The 26543-nt window shown below is 39.6% G+C and overlaps 1 protein-coding gene across 8 annotated transcripts in view; it reads right to left on the reverse strand.

The window, feature by feature from the left end:
• Window positions 1-17733, reverse strand: part of LOC112255262 (paired box protein Pax-7-like) — an 82784-nt gene extending 65051 nt beyond the window's left edge. For 2 of the 8 annotated variants that reach the window (XM_042324410.1, XM_042324409.1), the window contains exons 1-4: window positions 17245-17733; window positions 15611-15846; window positions 14864-14993; window positions 14487-14615 (exon numbers count right to left, since the gene is read on the reverse strand). In XM_042324410.1, the coding sequence (XP_042180344.1) occupies window positions 14487-14615; window positions 14864-14993; window positions 15611-15846; window positions 17245-17329 (580 nt within the window). In that variant the 5' untranslated portion in view covers window positions 17330-17733. Of the gene's footprint in view, window positions 1-14486; window positions 14616-14851; window positions 14994-15610; window positions 15886-17244 lie in introns of all 8 variants that reach the window. The other 6 variants (XM_042324408.1, XM_042324407.1, XM_042324406.1 and 3 more) reach the window with 3 other exon arrangements.
• Between the last annotated feature and the right edge of the window lie 8810 nt (window positions 17734-26543).

Below are 26543 nucleotides of genomic sequence, written 5' to 3' on the forward strand. Positions count from 1 at the left end.
CACACCAGGGGCTACTCCCCACTAGTTTGTGATCTCTCAATATCCTGAACGACTAGGACCAGTTTATTGCTAGCCAACACTAATGATGGGTATTTCATGACAACAAACCCCATTGTTACAGGAGGTCATTGGGTGGGTTGATGTGTGCTTGTTTATTGCTGCAAATGGTGAAGGCTTAGCCAAGGTTATGTTGTTGGCAGCTTCCAAAGAGATATTCTTCAGGGGCTGTTTGTGTTGCTTTATCATTACCGCAGGAACATTGAGCGGCAACCAACAAACACCACAACTACTTACTCCTCCTCATGAGAGATGTGGAGTAGGGAAACGGAAAGGGGGATACCTAGTCAGTTATACCCCTGAATCAGTACATGCTACACACACCAAAAAGATCAAACAAAAGGCACCCTATTTTCTTTTTCAAGAGCCCTGGAAGAGGGTGTCAAGGGGATATATCAAAGCAAACAATTAAATGAGATTGTTGTCTCCTCCAAAAACAAATACTACAGGTTCCCTAGTACTGAAACCTTTCCAACTAATCTCTACCACTGAGGAGAACCCTTGTCTCTTCTGGTGGCTTGGCCTAGAATCAACAGTGAGTGAGAAATAAATGGCCTTTAAAAAACATTGCTTTTCTTGTCAAGACAGATACCCACTCAAGAGCAGCAACAGTCCAAATGTCTACTCATTCCCTTTCCAATCCCTCTAGTGTGTTTAAAGTGACACCTCTGTCTCTGTCTAATGAGAGAGAAGGGCTGTGGTCCCCAAGGGCCAGTGGTCCTGTCATCACTGAATGTTGCTTTCCTCTGGACAGCCCAGTGATTGTCCACTATCAACGTTAATACCCTCCAACCAGGATTCATTACAGCTCTAAATCTATGAATGAACTAGCCACGGGCTGGAGCAAACCAACCATTAACAAATCACTGGCCACAAAAAGAAATAGGTCTCCAAGGACTCCAGACTATATTGGATTGCCAATACGAACCAAACCACAGACGTTTGAGAAGTTGAGAAAAACAGCAAAAGAAGAGAGAAATACTCCAGAGCCCATCATGACTCCACTTGGTAAACTAACACAGTATTGATCGTCTCGTTTTTTGTTTGTTTAGAAAAGCCTCATCCCTGCTAATAGCTGTCTGAGAGTGTAATCTCTCCCTTGTCCTCCCCCTCCTCTATCCTACCCTGCCCACTCCATTGATGTGTTTCTTTTCATTGGGCCTCACATAGTTTGGGTTCAATGTGGCGCTGGGGCTAGGGTAAGGGGCACTGGACTGGGGTGCGATTGTGTTGCTAATGTTGACACCTGCCAGATCAGGCTGGGGCTGTTTGGGGCCCTGCGCTCTACGAGCTGGATACTCCAGGGGTCACAAATCACAGGACTCCCTCTGATTATGGGAAGCAGAGATCCAGCAACTGACTGGGCTAAAGAGAAGGGCTGGACAGAGAAAGACAGTGAAAGACAGGTCATGATGTCAAGGATTGTTGACATGGTGTTCTGTAATGTATTTTTGAACTTTTTGAACTTGATAAATAAAGATGTGTAAAATAAAAAAATAAAAAAACCTAGATAGTAGTAAGAGAGAGAGAGAGGGATATAAAGTGACACATCCTTATCAAATAAAAGGAAGGGGACTAATGTGTTTTGATGTATACAACAACATTATTGTGATATTTCTCAAAATCCTGCAGTAAATCAATGTATCAGGTTATTCAAAGAAAAAGAAAAAGCCACTCAGTAATCTGTTATGTCCTTGTTAATTAACAGTAATCTCAGTAATCTGTTATGTCCTTGTTAATTAACAGTAATCTCAGTATTCTGTTATCTCCTTGTTAATTAACAGTAATCTCAGTAATCTGTTATCTCCTTGTTAATTAACAGTAATCTCAGTAATCTGTTATCCCCTTGTTAATGAACAGTAATCTCAGTAATCTGTTATCTCCTTGTTAATGAACAGTAATCTCAGTAATCTGTTATCTCCTTGTTAATGAACAGTAATCTCAGTAATCTGTTATCTCCTTGTTAATTAACAGTAATCTCAGTAATCTGTTATCTCCTTGTTAATTAACAGTAATCTCAGTAATCTGTTATCTCCTTGTTAATGAACAGTAATCTCAGTAATCTGTTATCTCCTTGTTAATTAACAGTAATCTCAGTAATCTGTTATCTCCTTGTTAATTGACAGTAATCTCAGTAATCTGTTATCCCCTTGTTAATGAACAGTAATCTCAGTAATCTGTTATCTCCTTGTTAATGAACAGTAATCTCAGTGATCTGTTATCTCCTTGTTAATTAACAGTAATCTCAGTAATCTGTTATCTCCTTGTTAAGAACATTAACAGTAATCTCAGTAATCTGTTATCTCCTTGTTAAGAACATTAACCGTAATCTCAGTAATCTGTTATCTCCTTGTTAAGAACATTAACAGTAATCTCAGTAATCTGTTATCTCCTTGTTAAGAACATTAACAGTAATCTCAGTAATTTGTTATCTCCTTGTTAAGAACATTAACAGTAATCTCAGTAATCTGTTATCTCCTTGTTAAGAACATTAACACTAATCTCAGTAATCTGTTATCTCCTTGTTAATTAACAGTAATCTCAGTAATCTGTTATCCCCTTGTTAATGAACAGTAATCTCAGTAATCTGTTATCTCCTTGTTAATGAACAGTAATCTCAGTGATCTGTTATCTCCTTGTTAATTAACAGTAATCTCAGTAATCTGTTATCTCCTTGTTAAGAACATTAACAGTAATCTCAGTAATCTGTTATCTCCTTGTTAAGAACATTAACCGTAATCTCAGTAATCTGTTATCTCCTTGTTAAGAACATTAACAGTAATCTCAGTAATCTGTTATCTCCTTGTTAAGAACATTAACAGTAATCTCAGTAATCTGTTATCTCCTTGTTAAGAACATTAACACTAATCTCAGTAATCTGTTATCTCCTTGTTAAGAACATTAACAGTAATATCAGTAATCTGTTATCTCCTTGTAAAGAACATTAACAGTAATATCAGTAATCTGTTATCTCCTTGTAAAGAACATTAACAGTAATCTCAGTAATCTGTTATCTCCTTGTTAAGAACATTAACAGTAATCTCAGTAATCTGTTATCTCCTTGTAAAGAACATTAACAGTAATATCAGTAATCTGTTTTCTCCTTGTAAAGAACATTAACAGTGTTCCAGACAGAATATGAACTAAAGATTTTTTTCCAGAGCAAAAACTGAAGAAAAAAAAAGTTTAAAATAATGATATTATATTAAAACACAGCTAACCACAGCACATCATTTACTACTGCATCTATCTGAGATAAAACTGCTAGCTGATCTCTTTGTCGACAGTGAAAATAAGAAGATAAGAATGTGTGTAAAAAATAACATTTAGTTTACTATTAGATTCTTACCACTACCAGTAGTCGATGTTACAATTTCCTTACAGAACTGACTGAGGAATGGGAAAATGCATTGTTGTTTTTTTCATGGAAGAGGACAATTGTCAATTTGTCCTTAAGTTAAGAATATTCAACTGTCTGGCTATTATGTGTAGTATACAGTATCTAAGTGTGCAGGGAGAAAATCACCCTGGCCATGACAGTCAGTGCATGCCCAGATCCTTCTTTCCCTCCCTCTCTTCTGCAATGTATGTTAATGCAGGAATGGCGAGATCTGAGCTGCAGCAGAAGAACCCTTTCCTTTTAAACTGCTGCTGTCCAGCCGGATCGTGTCAGTTTGAAGGCCCCATTCAAAAGTGTTCATGCATCTGCCTTTGAGACACAATAGCAGCTAGTTTATAAACTGTCTGCCTGGGTGCCTAAAGGCTTTAGTTCTTATTGTTTTCAGCCCCTTAATAAACTTTTTGGAGGAGTTCATCAACTTGCCTGAATAGCCTATACAGCGAGTCTCAAGACAGAAAATAACAGAAGGTTCTTTTCTCCTCCCTCTTCTTTCTCTCCTCCTTTTCTAGTGGCCATTCGGCTGACAATGGAGAGACTAGGCTGTCAGACATCAGAAGTCCCAATACAAGGAAAAAGGTATTCCATTAGAAGAAAAATGCTTTCAAAAAGGGAATGGGGACAATTGAATTTCCACTTCTTCTAAACCAGAGAGAGGATGATTCAAGCTCCAAAATCTATTCTGCAATGGAATACACAAAACTATATTCAAAAGACAAACACAGACATAATCAGATAATATATTAGTCTCATGGGGATGGATGCCTGCACTTGAGTTTTGAAATAACAATTTTGTAAACACTATCAAAAACACTATCGAAAAAGCCTATTAAGATGTTAATAAATATTTGTTTTTTAAAAGATGTCTAGGACATCCATTGGACATGGAGCACAAATCATGGTGACGCAATAAAATGTCATATTGGCTGTAAGCCATTAATCCACTGTTACACCTTTTAAAACGGTGTTCATTTTTGCAAACTTTAAAGGCTTGATGGCCATAATTGACGCAGTAGTAGAAACTATTGAAGAAAAAAAGATCATCCATCGAGCAGTCCAATTCGAAGCGCTCTCATACTCATCCCTTTCTAGGTCTCCCCAAAAAGACTTGAAAGCCGCATTGGCTGGGCCTGACCAACCGCCGACTGTTTCCCACCAATGCACTTGAGCATTTAAACGGCCTAATTAGATCTGACAAGTTAAACGAGTTAGTATTAGAAAAGGAAAAGCTGGTCAAGTTATAATTTCCGAGTCAAACTCTTGATCCCCTAGCTTACCCCTGTCATCCTTAGTAGTCTCAGTCTCCACATAATGGAGTGTTTTGTAGAATGCCACAGAAGGCAACATCCATCAATCGTATTGCTAATTAATAATGGATACCTTTATTAATAATAATAATAAAAATAAGAAGAAGAAGAAAATAAGAATCATATAATTTTAAAAGCATTATAGGCGTACTGTAAACTTATGCATAGCCATGCTCAACATTAGCAGCAAGAAACAAAAGAACTAAATCTAAAGACCAGATAGTATTATATGTGCCGAATTATATTATTTTTGGTGAAAAAGATATGGTAGTCTGACACCTTCATATTTGTGTCGACCTGCTCAATGAATAGGCCTACAATATAAATGAATAGGCCTACAATATAAATGAATAGGCCTACAATATAAATGAATAGGCCTACAATATAAATGAATAGGCCTACAATATAAATGAATAGGCCTACAATATAAATGAATAGGCCTACAATATAAATGCCCCAGGTGCATTGCAATGTAAGAATCGTTGGATTATCTTGATGAGAATCCCGTTATTTAGTTTTTGTTCAATAATAGGTGAATAGTAATAACAGTATCCTACATTGTGTCATTACCATCATAATTGTATTATCATTATTCGTTTAGTCTATATTTTCGACTGAAAACGGTGCTTTCTTGCAGTGGCGCCGTCATGCAGCATTATTTGAGAAAAGTTTTGGAAAAGTTGTCTGAAAGCATTAACACAGCCTACCTTGGGTAAGCCTACATGTGGCCCTTCTCTATGGGATACAAAGATGAATTACAGGGGGAACTGCAATGAGCTGGATTTGTAGCCAGTGGCGTTGCATGAGTAGAATCACTGGGAAGCCAGAAAATAAAGCCATATTACAACTTATGTGTTGTGATAATTGCATTGTTTGCTCTATAACCTGTTAGTTCATATTCCTTGCGACCGTGATATATAGACCTAAGGCCGAGTCAATAAGAAGACACAGTGGCAGAATAAACCACACCTTTGTTTCAACCACACCTTTGTTTCAACCACACCTTTGTTTCAACCACACCTTTGTTTCAACCACACCTTTGTTTCAACCACACCTTTGTTTCAACCACACCTTTGTTTCATCACAAAACTGTAGCAACCTCTGTTTGGTGAATTACACAAAGCATATTGCATGTAGCAAACAGTTACCTGACCTACAGCATTGTCAGGCAAGTTAATGATTCTGACATTTTCTGACCATTAAACAACTATTGATTTAGAACCACAGAGAGTTACCGCATGTCGCAAAGAAAACAGGAGCTGCCTCCACTATTCCAGCACCATTTCAACTTCAACATCATCAAATCACCTATGCTTAGTCTAAAAGACACCAAAAAGGATTTTGTCCAATCAACATAAACTAAATATGATGTGGCTGTCCATGGTTCTGATATCTGTGTGTGTGCATGTGGGTGTGCGTGCGAGTTTGAGCACGTAGAAAAACATGTTGATCACCCTACTTGTAGAGAAGGGCCAATGACCTCCTCCTCTCTTTCATGTTGACGAAATGGTCTATCACTCTGTCATGAAGTACATACTTGTTTTGTTTTAATTTTAGCTAGCTCTAGTCACCGGAGGATAACTACACAATGAGATGCAACAATTCAAATTGTTTCTGACCAACGCTCTCAATGCGATTTGGTAGGAGTGACGCCAAATCCAAACTGCCTTCCCTTGACATTTTTTTTTTTGGTGCACCAGGACCAGCTCACTCAATTTAGTTCAAAGCTGATTGGCTATTATTTTATTTTTTATTAAGGGAGTCTAAATGTTTGCTGACTTCCCTTGCATTCAATGCTACTGGCGGCAACAATGTCATACTCTTTTGGACCAGACAGCATCAGATAGATGGCCTACACATCAAATCAAATCAAATCAAATCATACAGGGACAGAAGGGTGCTGTTTCACTTGCTCAGATGCTCTCTCCGGTGAGATACATTCAACCTCTTGCAAATTGCAGGGCACAGAGGTGTCTATACCAGCCATGCTCAACTTAAACAACAAAAAAATGAAACTGAAATATGTCATGCAATAGCTTTAAACTAGCGACTCGTTTGGGAAAATGTGGCATTATATACGGACCAAAAATATAAATGCAACACCCACTGAGGGGGGAAGAGTCACTGTCGTGTCCTCTTCATGACTGTGTTGGTGTTGTGTGGACCACGATAGTTCCTTAATGGTGGACACTGAGGTACGTGAAGCTCTCAACCCGCTCCACTACAGCCCTGTCGATGTGAATGGGGGAGTGCTTGGCCCTCTGTTTCCTGTCATCCACAATCAACTTTTTGTCTTGCTGACGTTGAGAGAGAGGTTGTTGTTCTGGCACCACACTTCTAGGTTTCTGACCTCCTCCCTGTAAGTGTCTCATCGTCATTGGTGATCAAACCTACCACTGTTGATGATGTTGGAGTAGTGCACGGCCACACAATCGAGGGTGAACAGGAAGTATAGGAGGGGACTAAGCATGCACCCCTGAGGGCCCCGTGTTGAGGGTCATCGTGGCGGATGTGTTGTTGCCTATTCTCACCACCTGGAGGCAGCCCATCAGGAAGTCCATAATCTAGTTGCAGAAGGAAGTGTTTAATCCCAGGGTCCTTATTGGAGGGCACTATGGTGTTGAATTCTGAGCTGTAGTCAATGAACAGGATTCTCACAAAGGTGTTCCTTTTGTCCAGGACTTTCAGCCCAGGCCTGTGTACCTGCATCCAGCCAATGATGCCTTATATACAGTGGGACAAAAAAGTATTTAGTCAGCCACCAATTGTGCAAGTTCTCCCACTTAAAAAGATGAGAGAGGCCTGTAATTTTCATCATAGGTACACTTCAACTATGACAGACAAAATGAAAAAAAAAAAATCCAGCAAATCACATTGTTCTATTTTGGTTTAATCTGACCATATGACATTCTCCCGATCTTCTTCTGGATCATCCAAATGCTCTCTAGCAAACCTCTAGCAAACTTCAGACGGGCCTGGACATGTACTGGCTTAAGCAGGGGGACACGTCTGGCACTGCAGGATTTGAGTCCCTAGCGGCGTAGTGTGTTACTGATGGTAGGCTTTGTTACTTTGGTCCCAGCTCTCTGCAGATCATTCACTAGGTCCCCCTGTGTGGTTCTGGGATTTTTGCTCACCCGTTCTTGTGATCATTTTGACCCCACGGTGTGAGATCTTGCGTGAAGCCCCAGATCGAGGGAGATTATCAGTGGTCTTGTATGTCTTCCATTTCCTAATAATTGCTCCCACAGTTGATTTCTTCAAACCAAGCTGCTTACCTATTGCAGATTCAGTCTTCCCAGCCTGGTGCAGGTCTACAATTTTGTTTCTGGTGTCCTTTGACAGCTCTTTGGTCTTGGCCATAGTGGAGTTTGGAGTGTGACTGTTTGAGGTTGTGGACAGATGTCTTTTATACTGATAACAACTTCAAACAGGTGCCATTAATACAGGTAATGAGTGGAGGACAGAGGAGCCTCTTAAAGAAGAAGTTACAGGTCTGTGAGAGCCAGAAATCTGGCTTGTTTGTAGGTGACCAAATACTTATTTTCCACCATAATTTGCAAATAAATTCATTACAACTCCTACAATGTGATTTTCTGGATTTTTTTCTCTCATTTTGTCTGTCATAGTGTACCTATGATGAAAATTACAGGCCTCTCTCATCTTTTTAAGTGGGAGAACTTGCACAATTGGTGGCTGACTAAATACTTTTTTGCCCCACTGTACATAATTGCATGCAGCCCACCTGTTGCAAGTAACTGAAGCAATACAGGAAAGGCAATACGCACCAAAATAACATTTTGATAAAAACAACCATATCTATTTTAATTATGACATAATTACGTTGGAACAAGGGTATTGACAAAGCATTCCAACAAAATAGAACTTGACTCAAGTGTCTGGAGCACCCATCACCATTATACATGGAACATCATATATCTCTGGATAGCTGTTTTTTGAGCATGATATATCCCTGAAGTACGTGGGTGGACGCACAGAAGAGGCACACATAACCAAAGTGTCAAGACAGACCATATAACTATATCATTATTGAAAACTATACCATGATATTCTCATTAAAAGAAACGTGTGATAGGGTCAACACAAGTTCTAGTGAAAATATGTTAAGTAAAACAAAGGCGGAAATGACAGGAACATCCTGTCGACTATTGCTATAACCGGGGCCTTGAGGGCAATTCTTCATCATTTGTGCCTTATGATTTGTGTCAGAAAATCTGTTCTGCAACCCCCATGCACACTAAACACCATGGTGCTAACAAAACGGCTGAAAAAGTATCGACCACATTAAGGAAATGTGAAGTGAGTAGTCTAGTCTAGATTAAAAAGATCATCATCAACAACAACAACAACATCATAAACAACAACGAGGATGACGAAAACATGCATGGGATTAAATGATCCTAAAGTGATGGTGTATCTTAATTTAGTTTTGAAAAACTTATGAATCCCAGTATAGGCCAATATTTGTTATATTTTTCAAGCATGAAATGTTAACCTTGGAATGCAATATCGCATCCAATAACAATGTACAGTAAATTAACCGGGAAATTAAATCCTTTTAAGTTTTAAGCAGGAAAGGATTCTGAACTTGTCTTTATAAATGAGGTAGAAATTCCCATGTCTTCTTCTACACTTCTCAAAGTCCCTTAAATAGCTGTAGAGGGAAGATTGTCAATTTTTGAGAATCCCACAAGAGATCGAAAAACCATTCTCCTAAGTAGTGTGCACATGATAGGACTTGTCCCGCGTGGAAAACATTGCTTTAATTAAAAGACCAGACCAGCCAAAAGACGTGCAGGCTTTTAAACACTGTCTGTCAGTTTGTAATACGATGAACCACCATTGTGTTTGTGCAGCAACAATAATGTTTCTGATAAGCATAAGGATCGAGTTGTCCTCATCTACTTTCTATATCTATATCCTTGGCTTGCTCTCTATTATTATTAATATATATTTTTTAACAAGACTGCGGAGAACGAAAATCCTGTACATGACAAATTCGGGGTCCCCCTCAAATTCACAGGTCACCCAAAACAGTGGGTATAATTGCGCGTTAACGCTCCTCCCGAGGAGAGAACGAATCGAGACCTAATCGTTCAAATGTTTTCTGTATCCGTTTAACGTGTCATTACCATCGGTTGACGTGTTATTTAGAAATCAGCCCCGTGACATAGGCTATAAATCACCGTGTGTTCAGATACCAACTCGAGGTGTGAAAATATTGTTCCTTCATCACAGTGGCGGGTAACGATTAAAGGGGTCCATACTGTTAATTGTATAAAAGCTTGTAAACCATGACCCCTGCTAAATATTGTTCACTGTCGAAGAAATCGGCTTCGGTACTAACGATTTAGCATAAATTACCAATGATTGTGTTAGTTTTGGAGAGCGTAGAGTCTTTAGCCTATGTCAGTGACTGATTTATGCGTTTTGAGTCTCAAAATTCAGTGTCCTGTCAAAATCAAGACAAAGCTTAACTAACAAACCTATTTGAAATCTAATTATGACCGGCTTGGGTAATTTGATTGGTTCCAGGATTACACCATGGTCTTTATCGTGATTTTGACTGTCCGTTTCCATAAAATAACCATGCATGCTTACAGTAGACTCTAATTTACATTATTTGACAGAAATTGGTAGTCTATTGTCTTTAGTAGGCTGTAAATTATTTAAAATGTTTACAAACATTTTTAAATAGTTCAATGTGATTTCTTAATTACAACTAATATATTGTTTTGAACCAGAACATATTTGTATAATTAATATATAATAATATTATTATTGGGCTATTATTAGGCTATTCGTATTCTTTATATTATTATATTATTATTGTCAATAATATCGTAATCGATTATATAATTATCTGTTGCGAGGGTTTTAAGCTTTGCCCTCTTGTGTAAGAAATCTACCAATGAAAATTCCAGTGAAATGTGGCGAAAGCGGGCTTCGGGGAGGTTAATCCGAGTTTAATGCAGTGAAGCACAGCGCAGGGTCTGGGCTGTGATGGGTGTGTTATCTCTGCCCAACATTTGGGTCTCCCTCAATTTCAACCCAACCAAATAGCTGCAAGAAAGTGCAGATGGAGTTACTCTCAATGCCTGAGGATTTTTTTGTATTAATAGCTAAATAACTTCCCCATACTTTCATTAAATCTCTCTCACACACTATTCCAGATGGATTTGTTTGAAGTTGTCTCTTACTTCATTCCCCTGTCCTTCTCATTCAGCACGGCTTTAGACCCCGAAATATAGCTACATTATATTTCCGGAGAAGTGTGTGTGCATGCGCTTGTGTGTTTGTGCGTGTGCGTGCATGCGTCGAACACACTCATTTCAATGCTTTCTTTATTTTTGGTCTTTATACATTTTACATTGTTTTGCCCGTTTCTGTCGTTTCATAAAGTCTGCAACTTCTCAGTTCTCATAGATGACGTGATTCTTTACTAACCCTTTGCATAAAACATCCTTGTTCTTAATCGATACCCATGATCATTTAATTGAATATGCACACAGAGAAAGCGAGCTTGGAGCCTCGGATTGCCTGACACCACAGTGGCTCTCCAATGCTCTCTCTCGTGATTCCTTCCCAACGCCCAAAAAGCCCGTCTGACCTCTGTTTGATTAAATTGAGAACCACAGGTAATCCGAAGATTTGCTGAAGTGTCCCTTGCCTCCACCTCGCCAATTCATCCAGGCTACAGAGGACAGTTTGTTGGTTTAGTTATTATAGATTGTCCCTTTAAAATGGGCGGATTCATTCTTTCCCTGTCGTTCTGACCAGTCATGCACAAACAATATACCTTCTCCAGGATATAGAACATGCCCGTGTGGCGTTTTGTCTAACCCCTTTACCCCGTTGGTCGCCTAATTCAACTTGTCAGAATCATCGCAGCACCTCACTATCACTATCACGTTATTGAGGATGGCAGGTGGAAAGCGTATATGGATGAATATTCTTATCAAAATGACATAGGCTAAGGCTGCGTTCCTTTTATAAACACATGTGTGTAGGGATACCAAGACAGTGGAAGTACAGCTTTCTATAAACTCTTGTATATAATCTTATATATCATCTCCACACATCATGCTGATCTATCTCCATTAAACTACTCCAAGTGGCAGCGGTGTAAGGCACTACATCTCAGTGCTAGAGGCGTCACTACAGACCCTGGTTCGATTCCAGGCTGTATCACAACCAGCCGTGAATGGTGGCGCACAAATTGCCCACCGTCGTCCGGGTTAGGGTTTGGTCGGGGTAAGCCGTCATTGTAAAAAAGAATTTGTTCATAATAAAATAGCCTATTGCAACTTGCTTGAAATTATACATTGAAAATAGCCTACTTGTTTTATCATTTCGGATTACACAGAAGATAAATCTGTGATGCAACACTCAAATATAGTCTATGAATAAACAGACAAATAAATAAACACATTTAATAAATCTAGAGAGCTCTGAAGTAAATCACAAATCTCCTAAATGTGTCACCAGGGCGAGCCACTGTGAGCTCCGCTCAGAGATGAAAGTGAAAAGAAATAAAAGGCTCAATTTAATCTGCTTTAAAACCCTTCAACATAACGTTTGTGCTTCCAACTCAGAGAGTGAGGGGCTGATTGGGGATAAATACATTTCTTACCATGCCTGCAAGCTATTACACCCCACTCCAACACAGCCACCTATTCAACAGACACGTTTCCATTACTTACGCTAATAATAATGCCATCCGGATGGTAAACTGTATAAGGACAAATACGAATCTTTTTAAGAATTAAAAAACAAACTTGGTATGTTCTGAGTTTACGTGGTATGTTCTGAGTTTACGAAGACAGATCTGACGCTGTCATTCGTAGGCCTACGTGAGGTTTCCAACATTCTGATGTGACACTGTTGCAAGTAAATTAATATTTCATAATGCAGGGCATGGTCCGACCAAATCTTCGATGTAAACATGGTCATAACGGACATCTGTTTTCTATTCGTGTGTTGAGCATCGAATAAGAACAATCATCAACAGAAAAAATAGCAACGCAATTAGGAAAAATTGCAGTTAAACATTTGGCAACAAGTTCACCTTGGAATGGAACAAGATAAAATCCCTTTGAAATCAGAAGCCGAAATGTTACTGGCTCTACCAATGGGTAATTTTGCCGGAAGTGTTTCTAGCCAAAGGCTATCTGTTTACAAACTGAAACGCCAACATTACACCATGCAGCTAAGAAACACAATGATCCGAGCTCTAAATGGATAAACGGACACAAACCATTTAAAAAAAAGAAAGCACCGTTTTGCACCATGAAATGCGTTGGCTATTCTCCTCCAACAGATTATTCCGTAATATTACAAAACTATCTACCAGCGGGGTATACTGAATAATTCATTTCCCTTTATATGTACCCTTGCCCTTTGTCCAAACTATTTTCTTTCTCTGGTTGCGGGTTTTTGAATGAGAATGGACCGGACTATTCCCCTTTTTGCTGCCCTGTTTTCTAAGATTTGCCTTTGTAGACCTACCTCGGAATCTTCACTTTAGAAAGCGTCATTGGAGAGAGGTTTTGCGACTGAAGTTCATCTTCAAGTTCGAATAAGCTTGGCGGTGTATTTTATGGGGAAAATCTTTTTGTGAATTATTATCTAAACCCTATTCAATGATGTTTGATCTCCTTAAATGGCGACCTTTGTCTCTTTCAGGACAGGTTTGTATAAGCACTATGATTTTCTCTCTCCCTCTATATTCAATGGCAGAGAGCGGACTGACAAGTGGTACAATAACACGAACTAACTAACTGAATTACATTTTTTCATATAGACTTAGGCTATACAAAAATATGAATTTGAGTTATCTTAAAATACTAGCTAAATAAATAATGTCGTTTATTCCGATTAGCTATAATGTTAAAAATGGTAATATTCACAATAAGCGTTGTTATTTTTTAAATGTTAATCATTTGTTTCAAAAACGTTTGTTACCAACTAGTTAATGTGTGCAAGCATTAACGTAATTGCCGTGAGTATTACGGGGATATGGCTGCAGAGAAGAGCCCTCCTCGTCTCAGTTTAACTGACAAGTGATGTAGTGTCTCTAAACCGACAGTGATTGGCAAACCGGTCAACTGTCAGCTGTCGTTTAGGAAGATCGTTAAAAGAGCGGGAGAGGAATTTGTAAAACAAATACATTTTCTGGAGCTAAATAGGCTACCTTCCGTCAGGGCTCACATAAATAATTGAGTAATTGAGTAAAGACTGACTGGGATTTCAAAGCATGAGCCAATCTGCGAGAGGATTTTCCGATTTACCATAAAAGTATAAGAATTTCCCAAGAGATATAGACCATAGAAAAATACATTTAAATCAATTGTTGACCTAATTGAAAATTACAAGATGATTAAAAAAACAACTGTAGCTTCACCTCCAAATAATAATAAATAAAATAATGATTAATTATATAGGCCTAATAGGAATAGGGTGTAGGCCTACTAAAATGTAATAATAACAACAATAGCGATAACGATAATAATACAAATAATGGTTGTTGATGTTGATGATATTGCTATTGGAATAAGCAGGTGCCTAATACTGCATTATCGTGGAAGTGTGTGTATAGGATAAAAGTACGCCTAACATTTTATTGTTTAATAGGACAAATAAGAATGACAAGATTTAGTCACAATTCATAGCAAAGTAAGCCATGTTTTTCTTTGCTGGCCTACCTTTATCGCCGAGAATCCCGTCGATGCTGTGCTTTGTTTTCTTTTCCCCGTCTTCATCCTTCTTATCACTATCGTCGTCGTCATCTTTCTTGCCGAATCGGGCCCTCAGAACTCGGCTGATGGAGCTCACTGAGAGAAAACCAAATAGGCCTTGGATTACAACAAAAAAGACCTACGGTATTTTGTGTAGTAAATGAATGGTATATGTATATGCTCATCAGCTCATGTCAAGACAATGTGAAAAATGATAAAGTTACAAAAATAGAAGTACAATATATAAAAACTGCACATCAAATACCAGCCTGTAGATGGGTTCATGTCTCATCCCCTTACAGTAATCACCATAAGAAGGAAAAGTTGCTTACCAGAAGCCTCACCTGAAGGAACAGTGCTTCTGTCGCACACCCCGTCCTTCAGCAGCTTGTCCCGGATCTCCCAACTGAACATCCCAGGGTTTTCTCGCTTGTACTCCTCAATCCGCTTCTCCACATCCGGAGTTGATACCTGCTGTGGATTTTATAACGTGCAACGGCCAGACACAGAGAGAGGAAAGTCGAAACAACGTTTAATTCACACGAAGAACATGATATTGTAATGTATATGGATACAAATACACATAGCCTACGTGTTTCCCTGATTGGGAGTCTGAAATGTAGACGCATGCCTTCCTACAACATGTCAAGGCCTATAGCCCAGTCATTTCGTTAAATTAACTGGGTACATTTTCTAAACCTGCTACGAAAAGCCAAATCTGACGTTTAATTCGACAAAAACTGGATACCTTCTAGCAATTAACCTATGGCCTATACTACTAAACTTCCTGATTGAAGGCCTAGTTTCGAGATGTACGGTTCGTGTCTTCATAGGCTACCTCACAAATCAATCACACACAAAACGGCATGTATTTCACTCCATGCAATAGTCATAACTTATAGGCTATAACTCATAATGTTTGTGTGTGGAAATGTTTGCATCATGCAGGCATGCAGGTGTGTAAAATGCACGTGACATGATAACTGACGAAGAAGAAGAATAATTGGTAGTCTTACACGAATTGCAGGTCAAGGTGTCGGCTAGCTGAAGTCGATTGTGAAATAACGTAGAAAATATAGTCCTCCACTCACCCTAGGCTTGCTGCCTCCTATTGCCCCGGGACGAATGGAACCGGTCTCCTGGTACCGACAGAGGATTTTGGAGACACAACCATGGGAAACTCGTAGCTGTCGCGAGATTACACAGGGTCGGATGCCATGGTGGGCCATCTCTACTATCTTGTGTCTGATATGATTTGGCAGTGGCCTCCCGTTGATGAACACTCCACCGAGCTGGTTCACCCGACCTTGGCCCAGCGGGGTTGATACTGTTCCACAATAAACATATTCAGGTCCTGTATATTGTCCTGATGATATTGTAATTGTTAAAGTTTAATGCGCAAGAGATCAAGTTAGACAACAATGCAATGACAAAAAGGGCAATGTGAAATTAGGTTAAGGATAAACAATTAAATATGTTGATGTGAAATTGGTTTGGTACTATATAGGCCAACTTTAAATTAATTAATATCTTGAGAGTTATTTCACATAGACAATAATTCAATACAAAATAAGTAGGCCTGGCCTGTAGTTCTTGACTATCAATTTTCGGCCCAAATCCCATTATCATGCGCCTATAATAATCATCATAATAATATTAATTATCATTATCGTCATCACAACCGTGATAATAATACAGTAATAATATGTGTATGGATGTGTCGAATGGCTGAACGTCTAATTCTGACATTAGACTGTGAGAGCTGGTAGCAGCAAAGGTTTATTATACTAAACTATAAGATAGACACATTCCAAACATATCCCACAGCCCATCCATTCTTAGTAGGGAACCCTGCCCACACTCATTCCCAGTCAGCCTGGCTGGCAGGACGTATCATTAGTGCCATAGAGCACTTGAGGATCTAATTTCGTATTCAAGAGGCACTGAAGAGTGTGGAACTTTCCACCTTGATTATTCCTAGTCATGCTGTACAAATATTGATGTGATCCTTTGAGCTATCTCTTTGCTGTGTATTTTGTTTCCATTTGCAGCAACAGGATACTTCAACAAATCCTGGAGCTTTTGGTTTTGTGCATTTTCGTTAAAAGCTCTTGAGCACGAACAGGCTGTGATTGGGACCGATTCGCATAAATAGGCCTACATGCAAATACAAATTGGTATTTTTCCGCGCATTTGCTTAGATCTTTTTTAATTTTATTTCCTCGCATAGTTTATAATTTTGACTCATGAAGTTATCTTAGCAACCATGTCACCATTGGTTTGGTGCGTTTTTAATTGCATAAAACGATCACTAATCAATCAGGAGGATAGGCCTATCACGCATTCAACATTCTATGAAGTAACATTTTGATAATCCATATTGTCAGTGATATAGGTAAACGTAACAAACACTAGAAATAATACATTTAAAGTAGGCCTATACTTCTACAATCAACATCTAGGCCTGTCAAGCCATGTTAGGCTGTCTATTCTGTAACACAACCATTTCATTTTCCCTGTATAGTAGCCTAGACCTAAATTAATAAACAATAGAAAATACAATGGTCTAATATTTAACAAAGATGAGCTACAACAAATCAAAAACACAATTGCCTAATATTTCCTAATCTTTCACGAAGATGAGCTATAACCTCCCTCTAAGATGACGAGTTAGTTTTTGTTGCAACTCTCATGAATTTTTTTCCAAGTTAAAAAGATGCCGTACCTTCCAGAGGGAATCCGGTGCGGGGGTAGTTCTGGCCTGGCGCAGGGCGCATCATTCGAGGCACTGTTCCTGGTAAAGTAGCCATTCTAGCTACTGAAGCAACACCGGGTGGGCACTGATACCAAATTCTTACTCGTGCAAAGTCCAGACAAGAAAATATAGGTCTACGCCGACAGGATGTGACGAAATGTCTCCTCTCAAAAGGATAAAAAGGAAACAATAAAATCGTAGTCCCAGTCAGAGAAAGTCCTAAATACTAAAACCCCTCCAACAGAAAAAGTGGTGATGTTCGTCACCTGGTTGGTGAGTTTGTGGGGTAAAAGAAGACCCCTTTAGTAAAGGGTTTTGTGCAGTGTTAAGGGAGGGTTGCACCTTGAACTCAAATGTGTAAATGGGCAAAGTTTATTTAATTCTTTACCTTGATATACGTTATCAGCTAGTTTTAACGTCTGCCTACTGGTTGAAAGTAGTATAAGTGGCCAACTTTGGCGCGCGTTGTAGGAGGAGACACTGAAGCGCGCCGATAGGCTCGACGGTCCTTATTTAATTCATGACAGGGAGAGTGGGTATAGCCGCGGACTTGTCGACCAATCAGACAACCGCATGGGAAGCAACGCACTCATGCAGTTTTGAATTCATTGTGTCAGTCCCTCCACATTACAAAACTAAGAAACAAAACCAAACAGATGTGATGGTAATCATTATACCTGAATAAAACACGACTCCTTTGCTCTGTCCACACATGTGAATCATTATAAACAAGATGTATTAATGTATATCTATATTTGTGTAAGTATAATATTCACAAATCCACATTGTATTATGTATGTATGTATGTGTGTATGTGTGTATGTATGTATGTATGTATGTATGTATGTATGTATGTATGTATGTATGTATGTATGTATGTATGTATGTATGTATGTATGTATGTATGTATGTATGTATGTATGTATGTATGTATGTATGTATGTATGTATGTATGTATGTATGTATGTATGTATGTATGTATGTATGTGTGTGTGTGTGTATGTATGTATGTATGTATGTATGTATGTATGTATGTATGTATGTATGTATGTATGTATGTATGTATGTATGTATGTATGTATGTATGTATGTATGTATGTACGCATATGTGTGTGTGTATGTATGTATGTACGCATATGTGTGTGTGTGTGTGTGTGTGTGTGTGTAGTAACCTACATTCATTGTTTAAACTTGGAGATAATTATTTGCTATGGTCACGTTGGCTTAAACTTTTTATGATATCAGATAGTAATTTGAGGTTCAACACTATAGGAAAAAGACTACACGAAAAGTGCAGTAAAGGTTAAAGAAGTGAACTGAATATTAGGCCTACTCCAAGAGCAACTCTATTCCCCCGCTCAAAGTCACCCTCATTTCCATGGGGATAGATTCGACCTTTACGTTGAGGGACTGACTGACTGACCATTGAGGTGCTTCAGCAATCTATTCCCTTACCTCCCTTATCCTACCTCATTTGCACACACTGTATATGGACTTTTTCTATTGTATTATTGACTGTATGTTTGTTTATTCCATGTGTAATTCTGTGTTGTTGTTTGTGTCGCACTGCTTTGCTTTATCTTGGCCAGGTCGCAGTTGTAAATGAGAACATTTTTTAAAAAGAAATCTGACCTAACTGCCATCATAAATAGTAGAAAGAGGCCCAACAAGCGCCTAACTGTGAGTTGCAACTCATGCAATGACCAATAATCAAGATTAGTGAAGACCCTATCTGGTTTATATCTGTTTTTACGACTTTTCAATTGTAGACTGAAGTAATTGTAATAGACTATAATGATCAAAGCAGAATTTAAACATTTAGGCCTATCTGACAGGAAAATGTTCAACGAACTAAAACAATACAAATATAAATATAACATAAATACATCTAAATAGAATATTTTTAAAAAGTTAACTTGGATGTATTAGAGGTGATTTTTAAAGGTCATTATTAGAGGAGATTTTTAGCTCACAGGAATGTATTATAAAAAATCACGCGGAATACTTTTTTAAATACATATTTTTACAGTGTGTTCACAGACTGGATTCAGCAGAGTAAACTAATTCACCAAATGTCTAGGGAATAAGAGGGGGTTTCCGTAAGGGTCTCGGCAGCGTTATTGATTTGATAACAATATAATAAACTAGTTAGTCTGTCACCCGCGTTCTCTTCTGCAGAAAACACCTGTAGGATAGGCCTGTATGAGTTTGCGGTAGCATATTTCATACAGACACGGTTCCCATTGCTATTTAGATTTCATCCGTGGAATTCAATATCACAATATAGGTGAAGACATTCTATTTTGGAAATTAACATTTTAACTTCAATTAGGCCGAAAATTGCGTGTTGAGAACATCAAATCATTTTCAGTTAAACGTGCAAGCTTCTGAGTATTACAGTAATTCCACCGATCTATGGTGGTAGTAGGCGGATAGCCTAACAGGCAGGCGTAGAGAACACTTACAAGAGGTACCTTTCAAATAGCAATAGCTTAAAGCTAATTCTAATAAAAGTACTAGGGTTAAAACTATTAGCCTACATTCTTAAGTAGCCTAAGAAAGAAGACTAGGTTGAAAGTCGCGTGTCAACTCTGTGGGCCTGCAGTGCATATACAATTGCTGTGGAAAACAGTACTGGTGGAAGGCAATTTCACAAATCATTTTTGCAACAATTAGGGAGTGTGGAGGGGTGAAATGGCGATTTCACATGCAGATGCGCGGATGGGGAGGACCTGGTACCCAGCGGAATAGCTATGACCCTAACCCTGCCGCTTTGGTTTGCTTCACATGGGATAGAAGGCACAAAGAGCCCGCCTCACCCACCTCGGAAGACTCACCGAGCATTGGATTAAGTCAAGCATCAATCACGTGAAAACCAAACAAAAGCGTTTTCTAGAAAAACATTCTTTAGATGAAAACATCAGCTGTCTTTCTCCTGCCTTCAGCGAGGAGGTATGTTAGCAATACGTTCGCTCTCTCACGATAAAAATAGGAATATAAATCACCTTCCCCTCAACTGTGTTTTTCAAACCTCGTAATAATGTAAGGCTGGTTCAGTATTATTATTTTGTACTTCAAGTATCATGTCAAGTTTGTGTCTGCTTTATTGAAATGAATGTAAAAGGATTGGAACATGTTTATTTAAATATTATAAAATCAATAAACAGTAAACATTCACGTGTTCTTTCTTTAGTGTGGGTTATTTTGGTTGATATTGAGAGCCCCACCATGTCTATCTTTATGTAGGCCTAAGTACAATTCTAACAAAAATGCTGATAACCATGATAATGATGATAATATTGGTTAATTTTATTTAAAATATTATAGTATTAGGCCTAACAATGTCAATATCAACCTGTCAGGCAATATCTTTATAAAAGTGTCTTTAGTCTGGTCCACTTGCTTTTAGGTTTCCCATAAGGAGTATGTAAAAATAAAGGAAATAGCTATGCATTATTTACTCAATGCATTTATTTGCAATCCACAGCCATAATTAACTTTTGTGATTAAATTACAAATTCAGCACCCTATTACCCTTTACTATTAAATTAAGTTGTTATAACACTAGATTTTACAGGTTTGTTTTGTACATTTTCATTTAAGGACAAACCGATTGCAAGAAACGCATCCCAGCTCCTGTTCACGAACTGAGATTCTGAACTCTTGGCAAACCATGACACCAAAATACTTTTAAAAAATTGAGTCAACATTAAGCACGGTGGGCTATATCACTTACACAATCATTGTGTTGCCACTTTGTCTGCATGACCAGCTTAATACTTTTAGGCGCGTTTCACACGATGGGGCAATGATGTACGCTAATGTCCGCTAGAGGGCGACGACCTTTACTTTACATGCCCTCTCTATGTCCCCTATATTCACGAGGTAAACGAATGGCTGATGAAAGTACAGCAAACTACATGCAGGAGAATTTCAGGAGATATTGGGTATATATTTCCAGAGAAAGATGTCTCGTTGTGACAGTTGATTGACACAGCCCCCCTCCCCTCACTGATACATGTCCCTGCATCTGATTCCAATAAGGGACTGTCACTTGTTTCTTTTATCAAATTCACAAGACAGAAAACACTTCCCCTTTTAACATATTGTCTCCAGTCTTATCTTGATCTGGGTTGTTCTTCAAACACTTTGCTACAAAGCCTCATTATTTATGACATGGCAATTACCCAAGTTTCTTTTTAGCTTGTAGGTGAATACTGCTGTTTCTCTGCAAGGCATCCTATCTCCATCCTGCATCAACTCATAGTGCCTTGTACAATTTTTATCTATTCATGTTGGAAGTACACAAAAAAGCCTACCTTTGATAAGAGCATTGCTTATTTAACCACCATAGTTTGAACAAAGTAAAGTATTACATGAATATAGTTGTAATGACTTCTTGTATGTGGTGTTCCCAACTTGAAGCATTACTTTAACATTTTTCTAACATAATTGAAAGTTCCCTAACATAATACTATTTTCCCACTGCTATTCTCTTCTCTTTGATATTAAAGAGTATCTTCAGCCAAAAACATGGAATGCTTATCCTTTTGTTGATATGTAAAGTTGTACATTACAGAGTTGAAACAAATTGCACACTGTACAGAAAAAGCTATTTACAACATACAACTAAATTGGATACAGACAACCAGTGCAAATATTTTCCGCCTAGTAAAATAGCAAATCTTGGGTCCTTTATTTATGTCCTCATAGAGCTTGTTGGTATTTTACTTTACTATAAGATAAGACTCCTTCATAATACAAAGCACTTTTTTCCTCTCTCTGTAGTCTCTGCCTTCACACACAGCTTGTGAGTTCCACTTGGTGTGCATTGTCTTTCAATTTGAGACATATTTGGATAAATGATTATCTTGAACAAAAACACATCAACATTTCTTCGAAAGTATTTCATGTCCATATGGAGGTGATAGAGTGGCAGAAGGGTCTCTATCTCCCCTCTGTGGCCTGGTCTGTGTTCAGACAGGTGCGACTGCTGCAGACCAGAGCAGACTACTGCCAGGACCATGTTAGTTATGTGCCAGGTCCTCCCACTTAGAGTGTACCGTGACGCTGCAGATCAGACACTAACACGTTCTACTTTGCTCTGCTCTGCAAATCCAGCAGAATCTTGTTAACTTGCTGGGGCATGTTCACATCTGCTTGGAATGATCAAAATGTGTTATTGCTTCCTAATGCAAATTATTTTTTATCAGGATGCAGAGAGAGATACTATATAAAATGGTCTTGTAAGAGGAAAGGAGAGCTGCTTTCTTTAGTTAATTAGAGGGTGCTGTTTATAGATACTCATCTCATTAATACAAACAGACATATGCTTAAGGGAGACACTGGACAGACAGACACAGCTAGGGCTCTGATAGGCTGATGTTGTGCCCACAAGATAGAGATGACCATGACAGAGTGAAGTGGAGAGGAGGGCAGGTGAACTCCCTCACAGCCAGATCAGCAGCATCACTAAGTAACCCCTGAGGGGAAAGGAGATGGGAGCGGGGGAGTGGAGGTGACATCAGGCTGGCAGCAGGTGTCCCCAGCTGGATGGGTGGGTGGGGGGTGAGGGGGGGTAGAGGGTGATCCATGGCAGCGTGGGTGACATCCTGTCACTGCTCATTATTGCATGAATCCTGTTGTAACCTAAAACCCCTAGCTCACTAGATTGGTATACAGTAGACATCTCATTGACAGTATGGAGGCTTGGGAGATGAAGAGCCTGTCCAACTAGTTTGTTTTTGGACATTTAAACTTTGGGTACATGAAAGTGTTGGCTGCTCATGTGTTTACGTGCAAGGTGCGGGATGCTAAAGCCCTGCCACTGAGAAACAGAGAGGAATAGCTGTCCTTCTCACTAGACAACCCACAGAGGGACAAACAAACGGATTCTGGAATAACCAAAGGCCCCTATCGCCTTGGGGCAGAGCTCACCTGTCTCTTCAGTTAACAGCCCAACACTACCCTAGTTTCCCTCTACAGTCAAATGTCACTGCACTTCAAATATACATCTACTTCAAATACCCCTCCAGTTTGAGTCTGTCTGTTTTGTTTGTGTATGTAAGTGTTGTGGTGGTATCATGCCTGTTCCCTTTAGATCTGTAAAGAAAGATGTTATACTATAGCCTCTGTGTTTAATTGCATACATCCAAGTCTTTGATGATTTGCATCCCACCATCGCACAAGATAATAGTGAATAGTAGATGGTGTAAAACAAGTCATGACTGTTCCTGCTGTGTTGAGTAGGAGAAATTCATGCAGAGCCACTCAGATAAAACAACCCTGTTGCTTGTCTGTCAGGGCCCCAGATGACACAACCCTGTTGATTGTCTGTCAGGGCCCTCAGATGACACAAACCTGTTGATTGTCTGTCAGGGCCCTCAGATGACACAAACCTGTTGATTGTCTGTCAGGGCCCTCAGATGACACAAACCTGTTGCTTGTCTGTCAGGGCCCTCAGATGACACAACCCTGTTGAGTGTCTGTCAGGGCCCTCAGATGACACAACCAGGGTGTTGAGTGTCTGTCTGTCAGGGCCCTCAGATGACACAACCCTGTTGATTGTCTGTCTGTCAGGGCCCTCAGATGACACAACCCTGTTGAGTGTCTGTCAGGGCCCAGATCAGATGACACAACCCTGTTGATTGTGTCTGTCAGGGCCCTCAGATGACACAACCCTGTTGAGTGTCTGTCAGGGCCCTCAGATGACACAACCCTGTTGAGTGTCTGTCAGGGCCCTCAGATGACACAACCCTGTTGATTGTCTGTCAGGGCCCTCAGATGACACACACCTGTTGATTGTCTGTCAGGGCCCTCAGATGACACAAACCTGTTGATTGTCTGTCAGGGCCCTCAGATGACACAAACCTGTTGCTTGTCTGTCAGGGCCCTCAGAGTGTCTGTCACAGATGACACAACCGTGTTGAGTGTCTGTCAGGGCCCTCAGATGACACAACCCTGTTGAGTGTCTGTCAGGGCCCTCAGATGACACAACCCTGTTGAGTGTCTGTCAGGGCCCTCAGATGACACAACCCTGTTGAGTGTCTGTCAGGGCCCTCAGATGACACAACCCTGTTGATTGTCTGTCAGGGCCCTCAGATGACACAAACCTGTTGATTGTCTGTCAGGGCTCTCAGATGACACAAACCTGTTGATTGTCTGTCAGGGCCCTCAGATGACACAAACCTGTTGTCTTGTCTGTCAGGGTCAGGGCCCTCAGATGACACAACCCTGTTGAGTGTCTGTCAGGGCCCTCAGATGATTGTCTGTCACAACCCTGTTGAGTGTCTGTCAGGGCCCTCAGATGACACAACCCTGTTGAGTGTCTGTCAGGGCCCTCAGATGACACAACCCTGTTGAGTGTCTGTCAGGGCACTCAGATGACACCACCCTGTTGAGTGTCTGTCAGGGCACTCAGATGACACAAACCTGTTGAGTGTCTGTCAGGGCCCTCAGATGACACAACCCTGTTGAGTGTCTGTCAGGGCCCTCAGATGACACAACCCTGTTGAGTGTCTGTCAGGGCCCTCAGATGACACAACCCTGTTGAGTGTCTGTCAGGGCCCTCAGATGACACAACCCTGTTGAGTGTCGGTCAGGGCCCTCAGATGACACAACCCTGTTGAGTGTCGGTCAGGGCCCTCAGATGACACAACCCTGTTGAGTGTCGGTCAGGGCCCTCAGATGACACAACCCTGACCAGAGGAGGACCAGGTCAGTCAAAATGTTTTATTTGTTGTATCACTGAAAGCCTAATCGAAGATCATTTATGGGGGAATCAAACATTGAGCAGATATTACGTAGTAATGCGGTTTGTATGTGATTAAACACTCTATTTATGATTGCAAACACATCCCGGAATCTTGACCTAGACCATGTGACTATATTGTATTTAAGTTTTATTCCATTATCACCATTTAATTTTCTCTGGAGGCCATTAATTATTTATAATTGCTAAGTAAGAGTTAGTTTATAAAAGTTATATTACTACTAAAACGCAAAGTGAAGATCAGAGCGAGCATGATATTTCATTTCAAGAGCATGAATATTTCAAACAATATTTCTGTGACTAATTTAAGTGGAAATCATGAACAGTATTTGATGAATGTGTCTTCGTTGATGTCTGATAAATTCTACAAAATCCCTATGAATATTAATACAAGAGATCCTGAATGTTATTTGTATTAGCTAATTAATACGTATAATCTAAAAATCAAATCAAACTCCACCTTCCCCTTGCGACATTGTGTAACCTGCTGTAGTGGTGAAGTAGACTACTTGTCCACACTGTCTATACCTGAGAGGCATCAGAGCTCCAGTAAGAAACAACACTAACAAACAAGCAACAAACTACACACCAAAATGATGTGCTCTGTGTACCACACTGTAAATTGTATGGTTTAACAAATAGACTTGAGGAGTTGTGCCCCATAATCACGTGTGTGCGTGTGCTTGTGTGTCTGTGTGTGTGTGACCTGTGTGTACAACATGTGATAGAACCCCATGCTGTGGCATCACGGTCTGATGTGCATGCCAAATCCTCTTGCCCTTTCACCCAACCAACCATCCTGGCTCTGCAGCATCACCCCGTGCAGCAGCCATCAGTGGATCCTGGGATGGTGAGCAGGAAGTCACAGTGAGTGGACTGTGTTCCCCAAACATCTTCCCTTTAACAAGCTGTGACTATCCTGACCAGCTATTGACCATTTACTGTCTGCACCACTCCAGACTACAGGCACATCTCAGACTGAAGGAACAATACATCTCAGAGTAAAACTAAAGGGACCATTCAAAAACACTTGCATGTTATTCATAGCCTTCACAAACCAATGGAGTTCCTATTCACCTCCAGGATAATTCCTGTTTCTTTTCGGCCAATGCTTTAAAGCACCGTCAGTCCTTTTCAAGCCATTGCAATAAAGCATGTTTCAAAGATATTTGTCTCAAGGTTGTGCTGCACATACACCAGAAGGCAACAGAAGGCCACTTACGAATTGTCTAACAAAGATATTGATGCTGTTTGTTTTAGAAACAGATCCATCCATTTAGCAACAAAACCCTTCAATTCTTCAACTCCTAGCAGCATGTGATAGACTAGTCGTGTTTTGCCCTTAATCAGTTAAAAGCATCTCTTTGAAAAAGCCGAAGGAAGAAAGCAAGTCCTTTGTTTAATGAAGATGAAAGTAACAGCCTCCATTTTGCATGCTGCCATAATTAGTCTCACTGAATCCATCTGAGAGATCAATCAGTGGAAAAAGACAGAATTT

The sequence above is a fragment of the Oncorhynchus tshawytscha genome, linkage group LG07 (genome assembly GCF_018296145.1).
Source record: "Oncorhynchus tshawytscha isolate Ot180627B linkage group LG07, Otsh_v2.0, whole genome shotgun sequence".
NCBI classification, from domain to species: domain Eukaryota; kingdom Metazoa; phylum Chordata; class Actinopteri; order Salmoniformes; family Salmonidae; genus Oncorhynchus; species Oncorhynchus tshawytscha.